A 17,637-nucleotide genomic window follows, 5' to 3' on the forward strand; every position below is an offset into this window, starting at 1 on the left:
CTTTGACACTCGGCATTGCTCAAAGAGATGTTGTTAATTTACGGAGAAGTTTTGTGCACACCAGCAATTTAAAGTACAGTAATGGAAGTTTTCTTAAATAACAGAATGCATCTAGTTAGTATCGTTGGAATAAATTTAAGAAAATTGTCAATACTTAATTCCTGAATATAGCAGTTTATGTAATGTGATATTATTACAAACAAAAACTTTAATGTTAAGGATATGGAAAAAGTGTTTTGAGAGATTTGTGTCACAAAACAATACGTATGCTCCTGATAAAACTGTAGCAAAGCATATAATATTTTTTTTAAATCCATCAAAATATGAGGATAGAAAAAGCAATAAAAAGATACGCTGTGCACAATGACATTTTATGATTGAGATACCAATGAAGTATCGATAAATTGTAATAGGTATTTTGAAGGTGTTCCAGGTACGGCAATAAATAGTCCACCAAAATATATTAATAAATTATGGTAAAGGCGGGTAATTTTAATGGTTGAATTTTATGAAGCTTTAAAAAAAACTTTAAAATGAAAACAGAAAACGAGTATGTGTATACAAATTCCAAAAAATATGAAATGTCATGAAACCCTAAACATACTGTGATGAACATTTTCGAACAGGTGTGTCAACGCTTACGCTTTGAAATAGGTGACTTATAACTTATTACGATGAATAAGGTAACACGAAAAATATAATATACTAGCTTCCTTCTAAATGTATCAATAACATCTAATATAAAGTTTCAACGCACTCAGAAGAAGATGAACATTGATAACTTTGATCTTGGTTGGTCATCTAGCAAATGTGTAGCTCATAACATTGCATGTTATGTATGTACCCTGTCTTTTGTGAGCGCTCCTTGTGAAGGCTAATACAGATAAACTCATCGGCAGCATACTATTTATTTCAGTATATGTACACAGCTTAATCTGACATTTATACGAATAATTAAACACAATTAGCACTTTACAAGGTTGAGATTAAAATTAAATATTTTGTGAATACTTACGCCTTAATACTATCACTGATCCAATAAGCAGCAAGACCAACAAAACTGCAGAAAGGCCCACAATTAGCAACTTATGCATAGTCTTGAATACAATATCATTGCCTTTAAAAAAGTTTATATTATGTTTTAATGTATAGTCTCTCCCATCAAAATACATAGATCTTCGTTGAAATAGAAAAATAACTGTACAGTTATAAACGGAAGTCAACATCATACAAACAGAATGAACGGGGGTGGAGAGGGGGTCTCTGTGGCTTGTTGATCCGAGTAGTCGGAAGACTGTAACACTACATTGTCAGCACTGAGCTTAATCTCAATCATAATTGAATCGGATTGTCAGTTCTTCTACCGAAGGTCGATGGTTCACTGCGGGCACTATAGCTCCCCCTAATAAAAACTGACTTATACGAAATAGCATAATGAAACTGGTTTTATAAAATCAATCAATCAATCAATAATCAAACGAACAAAAATCTGCATATTTTTATAGACTAGTTTGGCAAGTGGTTCAAGTCTATGAACACAGTACAAGCGATGAACGCGTTAAATTGACAAGGAGTTTTCATTTATTTCCACCACTGAATTTTAGAGAAACAAAAATCAATCAAATTGAACAATATAATTTTTCAATACAAAAAGTCTGACTTTGTTGGACTTACTTCAAAACGTTTTTTTGATAAATAAGATAAACAGCCTTAAATCGTCATTTGGTCGCATAAAACATTTCTGTAAATTTTACTTTAAATGTGTACTAATGAATTGATATATAATTGTTGATTTCTACCCAACAAAACTGAACTTTTTTTCACTAAATTTGTAGAACGAAAGTTAATGCATCAGAGATAAAGAATAGTGCATACAATAACACAATGTTTGATTGAGGAAAACGTTAGACAATATATTTTAAATGTCTCGCTAAACATTTGAATGTGGTATACAACATGCACATTATTTTAATAAATCAAAGTCTTTATATACGACTTCTATCTGCTTTAAAACTGGACTAAAATATATATAACATTAAAAGTTAATCATTAAAAAACAACTTTCACTTTCTTTGTTTCAACATCATTTGCTTACCGCACATAATTGATGTGAATTATTTTCACTCTAATGAATCATAGTAAAAAAAATACACATCATCCATGCAAGTTAACATTTTATTGCATGCTATGCATTATTTGTTGAGGACTGCACGCTGACCTATATGTAGTTGCTAACTTTACGTCATTTGTATTCTGGGGGAATGTTGTTTCATTTGCAATCATACCATGTCTGTTTATACTTATAATGTCTTTAATTAGTGTTACCATTGGAATTATAATAGTTTTCATAGTTTTTGATTTTTTGAACATAGCCGGGTTATTTTGAGACTTATCACAAGAAAAAACACCAATACACTCAAACCTCATATGGTTTACTTAAAACAGAAAAGTTAATAAACACTAAACACCCGTTTCAATGTTTTATTACTGAGCTAATTGTAACTAGCATAATGACACTATCTACAAATATGATATAAACATTGTCTACAAAATAGTTCAACAAAGCCTTTTTCATATTTGAATAAATATAAAATGTGTAATGCCATTGAATAGTTAACCACGTAACCATAAAACAATAAAACTGAATTTTTCATTTTCTCAGTAGTAATTTTCTTGTTAGCTTGCCTATTTTTTGTTTGGTTATTTACCTTTGACTGAATCAATATTGTAATCAGCAATATGAAAGGTCTGTGTTTCGATTTGACATGTGATGTTAGTAACTGCCAAGGTCTTACGCCTGAAGTTTATTGTATCGGTTATTCTAAGTTTAAACAGTACTATTTCCCCAACATTATTTTTGCCGAGTGAAGTTGTGTTCAGAATTTCATTACCGTCCTGTAAATAGAAATTTAGACAAAGATCCATTGATATCAAAATACAAGATTAAATTGAGAATGGAAAATAATATTTATTACTATAATATTGATGAACTGCGGCTGCAGACTTTGTGAGTTTCGCAGCTTTGAAAGTGTTTGGTATGTCTATAACTTTTCACTTTTGTTGTCGTACTATGTACAACACCATTATTTTGTAAAAAAAAATATTTCCGTATTCCATTACCGTTTACCTTACAACAAAATTATTTTCGTTTACATGCCGACATTTCGTCCAAGCTTATGGTTGTCTTTCTGATGTTATTTAACATCTCGTCTCTTTTTTATTGATTTTGTATTAACATGGTGTCATAGATCAAATGCATCCTGCGTATACAAACAAAACCTTTACAAATTGACGTAAATAAAACAGAATAAATTAATAAATAACAAGAATGTGTCCCAAGTACACGGATGCCCCACTCGCACTATCATTTTTTATGTTCAGTTGACCGTGAAATGGAGGTACAAACTCTAATTTGGCATTAAAATAAGAATGATCATATCATAAGGAACATGTGTACTAAGTTTCAAGTTGATTGGACTTCAACTTCATCAAAAACTACCTTGACTAAAAATTTAACCTGAAGCGAGACGAACGAACGAACAGACGGACGAACGAACGGACCTACAGACCAGAAAACATAATGCCCTCTACTATCGTAGGTGGGGCATAAAAACAAATGAATGATTTCATCTTTTTCTAGGTTGATCTCTCCTCACTTCATGTATATATATATACCCAAATTGATTGCAAATTAACAATACATGTTTAACATTTATCCACAGAACTTAAAAACGAATAACAGTGGTTCATACCTGATAAAATATTCTACATGTGGGTAATGGAAATACTTGGATCACTATATCTATATGAAATATGCCGTCTTCGTGTGTGCTTTGGTCATTATTCACTTCAGGAGGATCTACAAGATCATAATTAACTTACATAGCTGACATGCTTATTTAATATTGATATCATTAAATTGTCATGTAAACAATGAGGTCACGAGATGTATACGTAAATAATATCCAAACAGCACAGGTATTCATACGCAGAGACGAGTCTTGTTTGAACCAAAAAAGTAAAATCACAAAAATACCGAACTCAGAGGAAAATCAAATCGGAAAGTCCCAAATCACAAGGCAAATTCAAATGACAAAACACATAAAAAACGAATGGACAAGAATTGTCATATTTAGTTCTCGTACTATGTACAAGCGCGCGTCTTGCGTACACAATTGTTTTGTAGACGGTTGGGTTGTATGTATGCGCAATACATTATAGAGTTTTATTGCTATATCTTGATTAATGTCACATTAACTTAAAATGTCTGTTTAGGTTCCTTACTAAACGTTGTCAATATGACAGAACTACAGACTCTCATAGAGTAACAGGCTTTTCTTTTTGTCGCATGACTTGTGACAAGACTCGGTATTTATGTATCTTGCTATCATATTTTTTCCGTTTGACTGTAGGCATTCCTCAGACCTGGTGAAATATAAATATGCATAAATGTAGGATTAGGGAAATCAAAATACTTACATATAAAGTTAAGATTTTCTAATTTCAGCTTATTTGTATATTGTAAGAATCCACAGGCACATGTGTATTCACAATTTGTGTCACTGACACTAAAGTTCATAATCATTATATCAAAATTGACACTGTTGCCGCTTGTCATCATTTTATATTTAGACGGATTCGTGGAATTGTTATCAAAACCTAACAGGTCGTATTTTTTCCCTCCTATCCATTTTTTTCTCGTATTAGGACGACAAGCTTGTGCTTTACAAGATAATATTGCTTCCTCGCCAAATATGACAGGTTCTATTTTAACATTCCATTCTACTGCAAATATACAAATAAACGTGTGTTTGATATCAAATATTCGCTACAACCCCCAGCCCCCAAATTAAAAAAACAACAACTAAAAAACACCCAACATACTAGTGGAAATCAACAAGGTTTTCCAGTCATAGTGTTACCTTGTCACTGTTATATTTTTATAACCTCCCCAAAATGTTATCAACATTCAATCATATTTTGACACAAAATTAAGATAATCTTTAAGAAATATTAAAAGACATAAAATTCCTGTGTGTTATCAGGTTATTCCTCATTTTGCTTCACTCTATCTATTATTTCTATTTTTTTCTAATCTAGCTCTTTCATTTTGATAGATATACATGGAAATATTTTACAAACGTTTTAGCCATATCGGCGATATTTGCATTGCATCTCACATTTTGAAAATATTGATTTTTTGCTTATTTTTATTTATTTTGATAGGACAAATTGATTTTTCGATTTTTGTTTTACAGCATGACTATTTTATCTTTTGGAATTTCATGAACTTATATTCACTGCACTGTTTATGAAATTGTTGGTAAGTTCTACTGTTTATCTTTTCATCTGATAAAATTTGTCCGTTTATATATTTTGAAATTACAAAAATGTATAAAGAAACGAAGGTTTTAACACCATTAGACAAAGTTGATCTAGATTGATTATTTTCAATTCCTTTTTGGTAATAAAGCTCTTACAACTATTTTGCTATAAAAACGCGTATGACATAAATGTATTGTATCCGAAGAACGTACTCCGCAACAAACAAACCAGATTATAAATTGACCATTTTTGTCTAAATTTTATTCATGTTGACATGTCTGAACTAATAAGTGAGCCGTCATATTTAATATTTAATTGATTATGCCAACCAATATTCTATTACTACAATTTATCGAGAGAAAAAAAAAACACTATCCGCCTGAAAAACAACGTGTTGTTGTGATTTAAATTTGAATAATAAAAGTAAAGTGCTTATCTTCAGATCTGTATGACATCACATTTTAATATGGTGTATACATTGTACATGGTATATGCGTTAAAATATCTCATGAAATTTTGCAATATTATTTTCAAAGTCTTGCGTATTATAGTTTTTGTAATGCATACGAATCGGAATAACAGTACTGTAGCTGAAGATTTACCACTTTTAATTTATATTTGATTGTCCACTACACGTCACCAGCGAAAATGCATTTGCAACAATCCAAAGTTCGAACGATACAACAGCAGGGACAAATAATCATGCCTCATAACTTAACGTTGTTTTTCGCAATGTGGAACTAGAAGGTAAATGATGAGCATTCCAAATCACTAAAACCATCAATCAACTAAGTGGACTTACGGAATATGCAAGGGCAACGAATGTTTTTGATATTTGAGCATTCCCAATTCTCTTGAGGGGACATATACAAATCGAGGGGATTGAGACTGTTTAGTCTCCCATCATCAACTTATTTTGTATGGCCTAGACCTGTTTTTTTTTAAAACTGAGTGACACCTATGTAGATGAAAAACACGTCTGGTATTCACAGTTTTAATTATGGTATGTACGATTTGTTTATTTACAACTAATGGCTCGATGCCACTGCTGTTTTAGTATTTCATCCGGAGGGTATCAACATCAAAGTAGTCATGACGTCTCTTTTGACACAAATTTTCATTCATATGATCATAATTCTAAATCAAATGTTTACACGACTTTGAATTTTGAAAATGATAAGGCTTTTCTTCCCCTTAGGTGCATTTCCAAAACTGTTAGGAGGTTAAGGTCCTTAATGTAAGTAAGTTTTATACATTTTATTGGCCCTTTTTATTCGAGCGTCACTGATTAGTCTTCCTATGACAAAACGCGTGTTCTGAATTCACAATTTCTTTTCTAGATGAATTGTGCACATGGATCTTCATTATTGTCCTTTGCAATCGACGATGTTCTTCTTCAATTATGTTATATAGAAATTGCAAACAATAACCAACGATAAACGTTTTTCTCTATGAATATAAATTGCAAGAGAATGGTCTACGGCCTTTAATTACAAATAAGTATATGATTACTGAAACATATTTTTCGCTCTCTTTTAAATGACTTTCTTAAATGTATATTAATTATAAAGCAACAATTTGTCAACACTGGGTTAAAATATCTCTGACCGTTTGAAAGTTGTATAATTTATGTTATTATTTGGAAAAGAATTGAAAAACATTTTTTTTTGCGATTTTGCCTAAAAATTGCGAATTTCAAAGTAAAATGAACTTTTATATCTTTAGAAAGTCATAAATATGATAAATGAAGGTATGTTTTTCTTTGTGTGGTAAAAAATGTAAAATAAAATCATACAAATAGAGACAAATATTATTCATCTCTGAATTTTGTGATTTTGAAAAAAAACTACCAAAGAGGTACAATTAAACACAGTGCACAGAGGTTACTTACGTGAAGATCCACAGCACAACTGTATGATATTGGATATGAGAAAAAAAATCACCAATGATGTATTATGTGTATATCTAAAAACAAATAGATAAACCAAGTGTTAAATGTAGCTTCCGAAACTTGGAGATTGTCCTGAAAAAAGCTTTGTTATCCTTTATAATAAATACGAGAACAAATATAAACTGCACATAGGCATTATTTCTAAGACACAATGCATCGCAATTGTTATTGTGAACTTTACGTATACAAAATTAAGAAATAACATGTCATTCCTAAAAAGAAAAAAACTAAAATATAAATACATTCGATGGAGCAAAAAATATGACAAACCCATTATGTTATTACATATCTACTGCCCAGAGATTAATTGGTATTTGTAAAGATTTAGACCATTTGCATCAATCATTTTTTTAACTGTTAAAAAAAATAACGACTGTACATGTATCAGTTTGCTCATATAAATGTGGATAAAGCAACTCTTAGTAGAAAGGTATGATAATATGAAATCACTGGAACAGCTTAAATAAACGTCAACATATTCGGGCTTTATTTAAATACCTAGTTAGACAAGTCTAACCTGGCATACAACCTATATTGTGTCTAAGATCGACATGGTCATATGACCACCAATTTAGCTCCGATCGTAAAGAACACACAAGAAAGTAGTACACATTTTTAACAACATAGGTTCTACGCATAGTTGTTTCTTTGTCATTTTGTAAAATATTTGGTTAGTTTTTGGTATCAAAGGAAAGCAAAGGGACTTGGTATCAATGTAGAAATCTTGTTTAAAGTTTCCATTAATTAATAAAGACTTTTATCCAATATTGATAGAAATTTAGTAGATTATAGTATTTGATTTTGAATAAAAAAAAGCATATTCATCTGCTGAAACGGCATATTCACCGCGCAAAACTTACAGTGCTATTACGTGTAGCATAACTGTAAAATATTTGACGTTTTGGTAAGTAGCTGTTTTTTAAAACATATTTTACTCTTTCATAACATAGAATAAAAACAATAGCTATATTTTGTTTCGGTTAATATGTAGTTTTTTTGACTATTAAAAAACCTGGTAACAATCACTTCAACCGTTGGCCTCAGTGAATATATGTTTTTCAAAAGTCAATAAAAACACATATTTACTTCACCAAAAGACAGTAATTGTATAATATTTAAAAACTTATTAGGATGACACATGTGTCCTGTTGTTTGGATCAGAAGTACATGTTTGTTTGTATTATCAAACTTCCAGAAACCGGGACCAATTACTGGAACGCTCTAATATTCAATTAAAGTTATTTTCAGCACAAGTCGGTATAAGGTATAGTTTTGAAGTGAAATTACTGCCATCTTATATTAACATAAGATAAAGTACAATTAAATACCCTTGCTTTAAATTTAGAAAAAAAAACAAAGAAAGCCATAGGGTTTTTTAATAAGGGTTTTTATATCTCTAAGCAAAAGATATATTAAACATGTTATATAATGTGTAAACATGCCAAGAAGGAGCTATGAACGAACATCATATAATAAAATGTAGTGCATTTTGCTGAGAAATTTTACAAATTTTTAAACGGATATGCCTTACTATGGATTAGCATTTGAGTGCCATTCTAAATATTCACGACAACTGGATCATGTGGATATAAAGATCATTTAGAATTTTTATATTGGAACTTGAAAAAAGTGTCTATTTACTCTTTTGATGTGTCATTTGAATGCAAGAATGACCTTGTAACATGTTCAAATTTCAACAAGTCTTGCGAGTTGAGAAGTACTTGTCTAATTTAAAGGTAGATACATAGTATACCGCCATCTTGGATTGTACAATAACAGTAAAAAGTAGGTCTAGTTATTTGCCTAAATTTGCATATTTGGAAACAGATTTGAAATTTAAAGGTTAGACTGTTTATTAATATAAAGAAATCTTGGTAATGTATTGTATAATCTAAAATATTTAAACATATTCGGATTACATATTCCAGTTAATATGATATTCAGGGGCTATCATACATATAGAATAATACATTGGCAAAATCCGTATCGCTTGTTGTATCACCACGGGAAACCAATATCGGTCCCGAGGGCCGACGGTCCCGAGGGTTGATATTGGTCGAGTGGTGATACAGTATGCGATACGGATTTTGCCATCTATTTTTCTGTTAATCATATATTTTTCAAAGCCAAATTAAAATCTTAAAAAATTGCATTTGTTCGGAAACAAACTTCACGAAAATTATGACCAAATAAACAATAAAACTTCAGATATTTCTTCATCTCATTGTACTTTTTATTTATATAAAAATCGCTCGTCAAGTTACTGAGTAATAATTATTGGAAAAAATTGATTATAGTTTTTTTTTTAATAGAAATAATTTTCTCCTAAGCCTACAGCAACTAGACGTCATAGGTAAAAGACTGACGTCATTCTAATTATGAAGTCACACCAGGTATGCAATACAGATTTTCCTATGCGATACGGGGTATGCGATACGGGTTTAGCTATGCGATACGGGGTGTGCGATACAGGGTAAGTGATACAGACTGGAAAAAAGAACCTTTATTAAATATTCAAAATGGCTGTATTTTGAACTAAACATATGATAAATATCCATATGGTGAAGTTAAAATCATATATTACACAAATAACTTCGAGTTGGTTGACCGTCATTGAATATTTGTTTCACAGATGACGACGGATATGTTCCAATAGTCATATTAACCACAACCTCGTCTCATATTCTCCGAATATCTTCTACCAAAATGTTACTTACGTGTGCAACACAACGGATGCCGCATGTGGATCAAGATATGCCTACTCTTTCGTAGAACATTATATAACACCCTGTTATGAAGTGTTTTGAGGCGTTGTTGCTCAGTCATTCGTTTTCTATATTCTTTGCTGATATTCATGTTATTGTTTATTCAAGGCTATGATATTTTTGTATATCACCAATTTATAATTACGCTTTTCTATCAACAAATTCATCTTTTTAAGTTGCATGCATTTACAACAGTCACTTAATAAATTGTTGATTTTTAAACACACGGCAATTACTAGTCGCTCAAGCATAGCTCCAATGTTCTAGCATGGGAATTTTTATTTGTGCATTCCGTATTGTTCAAACCTATGTTTTGCCATGTAAACTGCGGATTTGACTGTTGTGGGAATAACATGAAATCATATGAATTTTAGAAGATTACTTGTAGGAAAAATGTGTGTAATGGTTCACTCTTTTGTAAGCTATATTTTTATCAGACAAACGGAAAACAACAAACAGAAAATTGAGTAAATTTCAACCATTTGACGGGGTTACAATACTGTTATAGAATAGAGAGTTGAATCGAGGAATATGCCATAAAGACAACAACCTGCAAAAAAACAAAACCCTGTCAAAGGCCACAAATTTAAAAGGGACCTCATCTTGTCCTTAAACTATAATGCAACTTGTTCATCGAAATATAACTAACACTTAATTTCGAAACATAAAAAAAAAAAAAAAAAATTAACAAAGGCTAGATGCATGTTTGCTTTCGAGACAGCCGCGAAAACAAGGTGGAATAATTACATTAGATGTATGTTGCATTATAATACTTTATTCTGATTGGCTAACTGCACATCACATGTTATTTCTTAAGCAATTGCATTGCTCAATAAAACTTTTCATTCAGGATAACACGTGGTCCCACAATAAAGTGCACTGGTGAATTAAGTAAAAAATATATAAAATTCGTGTTTTCATGATCATAGCTAAACAATGTAATTATAAGTATTGAATGCTTCTTTTTGTAACTTTATAGGGTTGTAAAAGCGTTGACCGTGCGTACATTTTTAGAATGAAGCGCTTCCGCTTGACAAAATCATGCAAATGGTTATACAAGCATAGGATTAGGCACAAACGTTCTTTATGGTGTTTTTTAGCATATCAGGGGGGGGGGGGGTGGCAACATATAGCACAGTTTTTTCATGGTGGCCATTTTTAATACTTACATGACATTATTTTGCTAAATACGTGAAGTTTTGTAAACAAATCAAAACCTTGTTCATGTAATATAGGTTATTTCAACTATTTAAAATTTCAAACACAATAAAATTACATACAAATATGTTGAAAATACACAAATTGGAAAAATGAATCACCACTACCGGTTAGGGTTGTAAAATCATTCAATCAGTAAAATAATAGTGGTAAGGATAACATGCTATAAAAATGTCCGTTTGGAATATATTTAAGTATATAAAACATGCAGGAATGTCGATTAATGTTACAGTAGAATTATACCATATTTTCTTTTTACTTCTTCAAAAACATAATGTTGTACGTGTCAACCCAGTTTTTTAGGACTTGCATCTACCAAAACACGTTTTCATGCTTTTACATTTATGTAACTCCTGGCACGCTGCTGCAATGGCTGACAACTTGCCCAATGAGAAATCCACAACTCATCTGCGGTCTCATTAATCGGGTATTATCCATATCCAATTGCCCGGACTTAGAAGATGTTGTTCATGTGTGATTACCTGTTCCAATTTATAACCACCTTGATATGCAGCTCGTTTGATGTTATTAAGCAGTGCACTTCTGGTCAGCGGAATTTTGTCATTATGTTTGTGTTTGCTTACAAACAGTTCAAGCCTTGATTGATGTGATATGTTGTTGTGGGTCTGTCGTTTATAACAACAACTGTATTAACTCCATATCAGCTTCACTGACCAATGTAGGGTTCTTATCCAATTAACCAATAACCTCGGTTACAATATCAATTATTTTTCACGCCGGCCATGCATACTTCTCTCCTCCCTTTCCACGAAAAGTGGAGACAGTGTCACATCCAGTTAAACTAAAGCGTAGATAAATTGCCAAAAAAACTATGATAAAGAACCAAGAGCATAATCAATTCAATAATAGGCGATTAGGCTTATAAATACCATATTCGTGCTTACTAAAAGCTATGTTTCCTTTTAGACTGAATCATTTAAAATCGTAGATGTAAACTATTTTTGGTATCTCAGTATGGACAAATAGTATGTTATGTGATAGATATATACGATCTTAGGCTTGATAAAATTTATTTAAATTAAATGAGATTATCTTAAACATGTTTTAACCAAAGTTAGTAAGATAAATAGTGTTGCGTCCTGTTATAAAAATCATTTTGCTAATTCTGTTGCTAATATTTCTTTGTTTAATGGAAATTGCTTGATATCATTCTTTTCTACATTTTTATCAACTCCGAAATGTTTTTATACATTCATGACATCGGGAGTCAATTTAAGAAAAAAATGCGGAAGATTTTGTTTGCGATGTTTTACAGTGCCTCTGTCTGTAAAGTATTTCAGTATGACAGTAAAGATACTTTTGTAACTGAAAAAAAGGTTTTAACTATTTCTTTAGTTAAATTGCTACTACGAACATTTATTTGCAACTCATACTTATTGTATAAAGAGGCGGTTTTTTGTGTATAGTTTTGTTTGATAAAGTAAATCACAAAAGTACTGAATTCTGCGAAAATTTCGACCTGAAAGTTCCTTATCAAATGACAAAATCAAAAACTCAAATACATCAAAAGAATGGGCAACAACTGTTCATTCTGTGTCAATACATATTATCTTTATAAAAACATATGTACTGTCATGGGATATTTGTACTTTTCAAAGTGGATTGGTTTTCTTATAAGTTTGATTTTTCTCTAATACCTAGGTAAATTTGAAGATGAATTTAAGTTTTGCAGCACTTTAGATTCCCAGCTATTTAACATTCTGTCTATTATATGCTCTCAGCCTGTTTATAAACAAAAACACGTTTTAATAGAGGTTAATAAGTATTGTAAAATAGAGTCAGAAGAAGCCAAAGAGATAGTTAACAAAACGGACCGATTTAGCCTTGGGAAAAAGATCAAAACTAAAAATAAAAACACGAGTCTTCAAAACACATCATACAAAAGTAAAATTACGTAACAAGAATAACAAAAAAAAAAACAAAAAAACAAACAAAAACAAACAAACAAACAGAAGAAAAAAAATAAAAACGTGAGGTGATTAACAATAATATTTCAGGCATATTTCAAGAACATATTGTTGCTGTGTTACTAAAAGAACTTTTAGGGAAAGCATCATTCACTATGACTTCGTAAAATACAAAAGTAATATTGTGGCGAATAAAGGTTCAATCAGTCTGTGTATTCAGTCTGATCGTTGACCTCCCAATTAAAAGACTAACTGATTGGTGACACACTTTTGATGTTTACTTGAATGATCAGTGATTAGTTCTTGCCTGCAGAATAATCGTTATAACGATTGCGTCTTTGGTACAATAACTGTAGTTTAGGCAAACAAAAATCGTATTGTGTTAAAAAGGAATAATCAAGATCTCATACATTTACATTGTGGTCATGACAAAGTGTGTTTATGCAATGACGTGTTATGTCAAATGGGTTTAATAAACGATGTGCACAATATTTTCATCCCAGAGATTATAAACTCACATGATTGCTAAGAATGTCAGCCAGCGAGGTCGTTCGGTCGTCATTGCTGTTGCCCAAATCTTACCACGTAGATGTCTTCTCAGAAAAGATTCTTATCACTAAGGTTTGTTGGGAAAAAATATAATATAAACTACATTATTTCGATATTTGAAAAAAAACAGAATGGTTGCAGGAATATATCTAGCATGCACGATAATGATGATCTGACATTAATGTAATTATCTAGTATATGATTTAAACGTGTTTAAGATCAACTCCATTTTACGAACTGTTTTAATCCTAAGAAAATGGTTAACAGCTTTAACGCAATACATTTATATTCAAGTGTAAAAAAAAGAAAAGATAGTGCAGTTAACACAACATAAAAGACATTTGATATAACAATAAATTATACATCAAACCTAGTTAGAGTCATTGAAGGCTGAAGACTTTTTTATTGCAGAAAAAGCTATGAAACTGAGGTAACACTTATAAGAAGGAAATTCAAGCTTACCAAATTATACTTTATGTTATATGTGAAGTTTTGAGAAAACAGAACATTGATTTAATTTTAAATGTAAGTTAAAAATTGAATTTAAGTTAAATGTCAACGTTTGAAAGTTCTAAAACCGTAATACATATATTAACTTATAAAACTGGGAATGCCTTACATGCCTTATCTTTGACAGTTTCCTTATTGGTTTATTGCAGCCAAACTGTCTAACAAAATGTCATTACATTAGCTTGTGTTATTAGTTGAGAAAGAACACGATTTATTTACTGAACAAGTTCAAAGTTAGTTGGATCACATACGTAATACCAGTCACGGTCACAGCAAACGAATTTGAAAATATATCAGAGTTAAAAAGTTTCAAAGGCCATAAATAAAATAATAACCACTATGGAAAAGCTATAAACGTTCCATTGAATGCTGAAATTTTCAAGAAATACAGAATACTGATCGCTGTTAAAATAAAAAAATAAAATGTTCCCGGGGGCGGGGAGATGTCAGTTGAATAAAATGTGTTTAACACATCATGAACAAATGTAAGTATTATTTAGTATTTTGCTGATATTGTACATGTGTCTTTACTTAGTGATAACAAAAGAGAAATGTGTTGAAAATATTAGATGTTCGTCGTTATTCTCGATTGTATTATCGAAAGTAATGTTCTTTATTGACTTGCTTGTTTTTGAAAAGATACACTTTAATAATAGTATCTTTATGTTTGTATACAAAATGTGTATATGCCTTTGGCTTGTGGATGGTAAATTTTTACTCCTGTGTTTATATAACGAATACATCATCTGAAATTTAAAATTATGAACTTATTAAGCAAATATAAAATAAATTACAGCAACAACAAAAAGAAAACCAAAAAACACTTTTTAATATTCGATTGGTCCGGTCCGGAACGGTTACCTAGTCAGTCAAGATTTTATAAGAGCGCAACTTCCACATTTGGGATTAGATCACAAACATCAATAGAACAGCTTTACAGGCTAAAAGTACTACTAAGACCATAAGGCCTATAAGATAAAAATTATCTATTTGTAATCATTTTGTGATTAAAAGCTTACTTAACTAAATAATAGAATTGTAAAATAAAATACGAGAAAAAAGATTTTTAAAAATGCTTTGAGAATATCAAAAAATCAGATAATATCACCGTACGTTTTTTTTCGGCTAAATACAAAATAGGAAAATTCCATGTAGATTCTTTTAGGAAATGCACTGTTTCAGAGTTACCCCCCTTTAAATGCCAATTGAAAAACATTAGAATCAAATAAAAATAATCTACACTTATAAAATTTTTAATATTTATAAGTTACTATCTTATAAATTTGTTCTTTTAAATGAAAGTTCACATTAGTTATCTACCTTCCTGCATCAAATTTTGCTATCTTAAGCTTGATTGAAAATCTGGACCTTAGGTTCTCAATCTGATACATTCCAAGATAGCGAAAGACAACCATTCGTCCTTAAAAGTGTGTCAATAATTGTGTATCATTTCAGTAAACAATTATAATCAATCACAACTATTATGTTAAGATGTAAACATAACCATATGCGCGTGTTAACATTGCCTGTATCTGTCTGATGCTCAAGGTAAAAGAATCGTAGACAAAAGCTCACGAGATAATGGAACAAAAAAGTCCCAAAATTTAGTTTAGTTAAATCTGCACAAGTACATGTAACCTGAACTTTGAATGAGGACAATATTTCAATAATTTAAATTTGTTGAATTCCATATAAACTACTCATTAGGAAAAAGTTTGCTTATTTTTTAAAGATTTGAATGACTAAAATTTGCTATAAAAGAAAATGCTTCATATTATCAATATCTTCATAAATGAACTGCTATTGAATTTTTATCTTCCAGTACACGTATTCTCTGACAAGTTACCAAAAATATTGATCTTAGTTATGGTACCTCTTGTTATAAATTTGGCTACTGAACAATGCACGGTAATAGTTATTCAGATCAATTTTAAATCAATCAATTACTGTTTCGGAAAAAGTTATCTAACGAGGAAAAGCATAAAAACAAAATAGATAATAATTTAAAACATTTCTGTCACGTGCTCCATGTGCTATGTGTTCATTGTTTATCAATGACCCGATCCATTAAATGTCGGTATCTAACTCGCAATTTAATAAATTTTTAATCAATAACCACTGAATAAATATTATTTGTCGATAGTACGTTACAGATTCGTAAAAGATATAAATACGCGCCGGCAGTGTCCTGTTTAGTAGATGTGAATGCATTGATTCAAATGATTTCGATAACATTAAAATCTGATAAAACTCAGGCCATATGACTTTAAATCTTTTAAACAGCAAATTGAAACACCATCATAGCAACATCGGTATTTTCTAACGAGGACAAGTAGCATTTAAAATCGTTAGATATAGGTTATCTCCTTTTACATGATCATGCTGTCTATTTCTGACTCAAACATTGATAAGATGACCTTTGAAAGAAAACATGATATTAAATGCATCCTGTTTTAAAACGAATGCAAATGTCTATACCCGTTTGAATCATTATTTTATATAAAAAGAAAGAAAAAAAACTATTATACATTTACCAACAACACCGTTTTTCATGTCCAGACACCATTAGTCTTTCAGACATTCATAATCAATTGATACTATTAGTGAGTTTTGTCAAACTAATTTGGATTTGCTCTTTAAAACTTTTAAATTAAAGTACAATGTGCATAATTTGAAAAAAATAGCGCCAATTTGAGATCTTGTCATTTTCATTTAAATATGAGCAATTAATTAATTCTACTACAAGATATTTCCTTTTTTTTTTATTGCTGACAAGTATACAACTGATTGCAAATCCAAAAACTAATTCTAAGTCCAAATATCCTTCAACAATAAGCATAGCCCATGATGTATGCTATGAAAGAACCCGACATGTCAAATGCAAAACGATTCAAACGAGAAACCAAAAGCTATGACAATTATGACAAAACAACAAAAGCAAAAAAAAAAAGAAATTGCACAGACAACAACGAACTACGACACTGATTTACAAGTTTCCCCGACTATAAACGTTCACATACATATTATAATGTATGTTCTAAGTATGTAATATTGATAAGATAGTTTTCTACCATTGAACTGTTTTAATTGATTTCTACATGTCAATGCAAACATAAAACAAGGCCAGCTAGATTTGTCTTTTACTTTCCGTAAAGAGAACGATGTAACTACTAAACAAAAATAAAATGAAATGCTTACCTCTATTTCATTGAGCAAATACGTTTGTAACTATTAAACCCGTTACATGACAGTCATAGATAATTTTATGATAACGAACACTACATGATTAGCAATGAAACAGTAACAAATATTGATTGATATATAAACGTGCACTGATAAGAGTCTCTAAAAGAAGTTTAACACGCGATGGCCCTATTCAAATTTTGTCGTT

At 30.7% G+C, this 17,637-nt stretch overlaps 1 protein-coding gene across 1 annotated transcript; it reads right to left on the minus strand.

Annotated features, from left to right (window-relative positions):
* Positions 1–992: 992 nt before the first annotated feature.
* Positions 993–13,805, minus strand: LOC139526469 (uncharacterized). The gene is made up of 6 exons (XM_071321618.1): positions 13,706–13,805; positions 7,217–7,290; positions 4,480–4,785; positions 3,753–3,859; positions 2,709–2,895; positions 993–1,117 (listed from the first exon to the last, which is right to left on the minus strand). Exons 1-6 carry the CDS (start codon positions 13,747–13,749, stop codon positions 993–995), a joined length of 843 nt encoding a protein of 280 aa, XP_071177719.1. The 5' UTR covers positions 13,750–13,805.
* Between the last annotated feature and the right edge of the window lie 3,832 nt (positions 13,806–17,637).

The sequence above is a fragment of the Mytilus edulis genome, chromosome 6 (genome assembly GCF_963676685.1).
Source record: "Mytilus edulis chromosome 6, xbMytEdul2.2, whole genome shotgun sequence".
Lineage (NCBI taxonomy): Eukaryota > Metazoa > Mollusca > Bivalvia > Mytilida > Mytilidae > Mytilus > Mytilus edulis.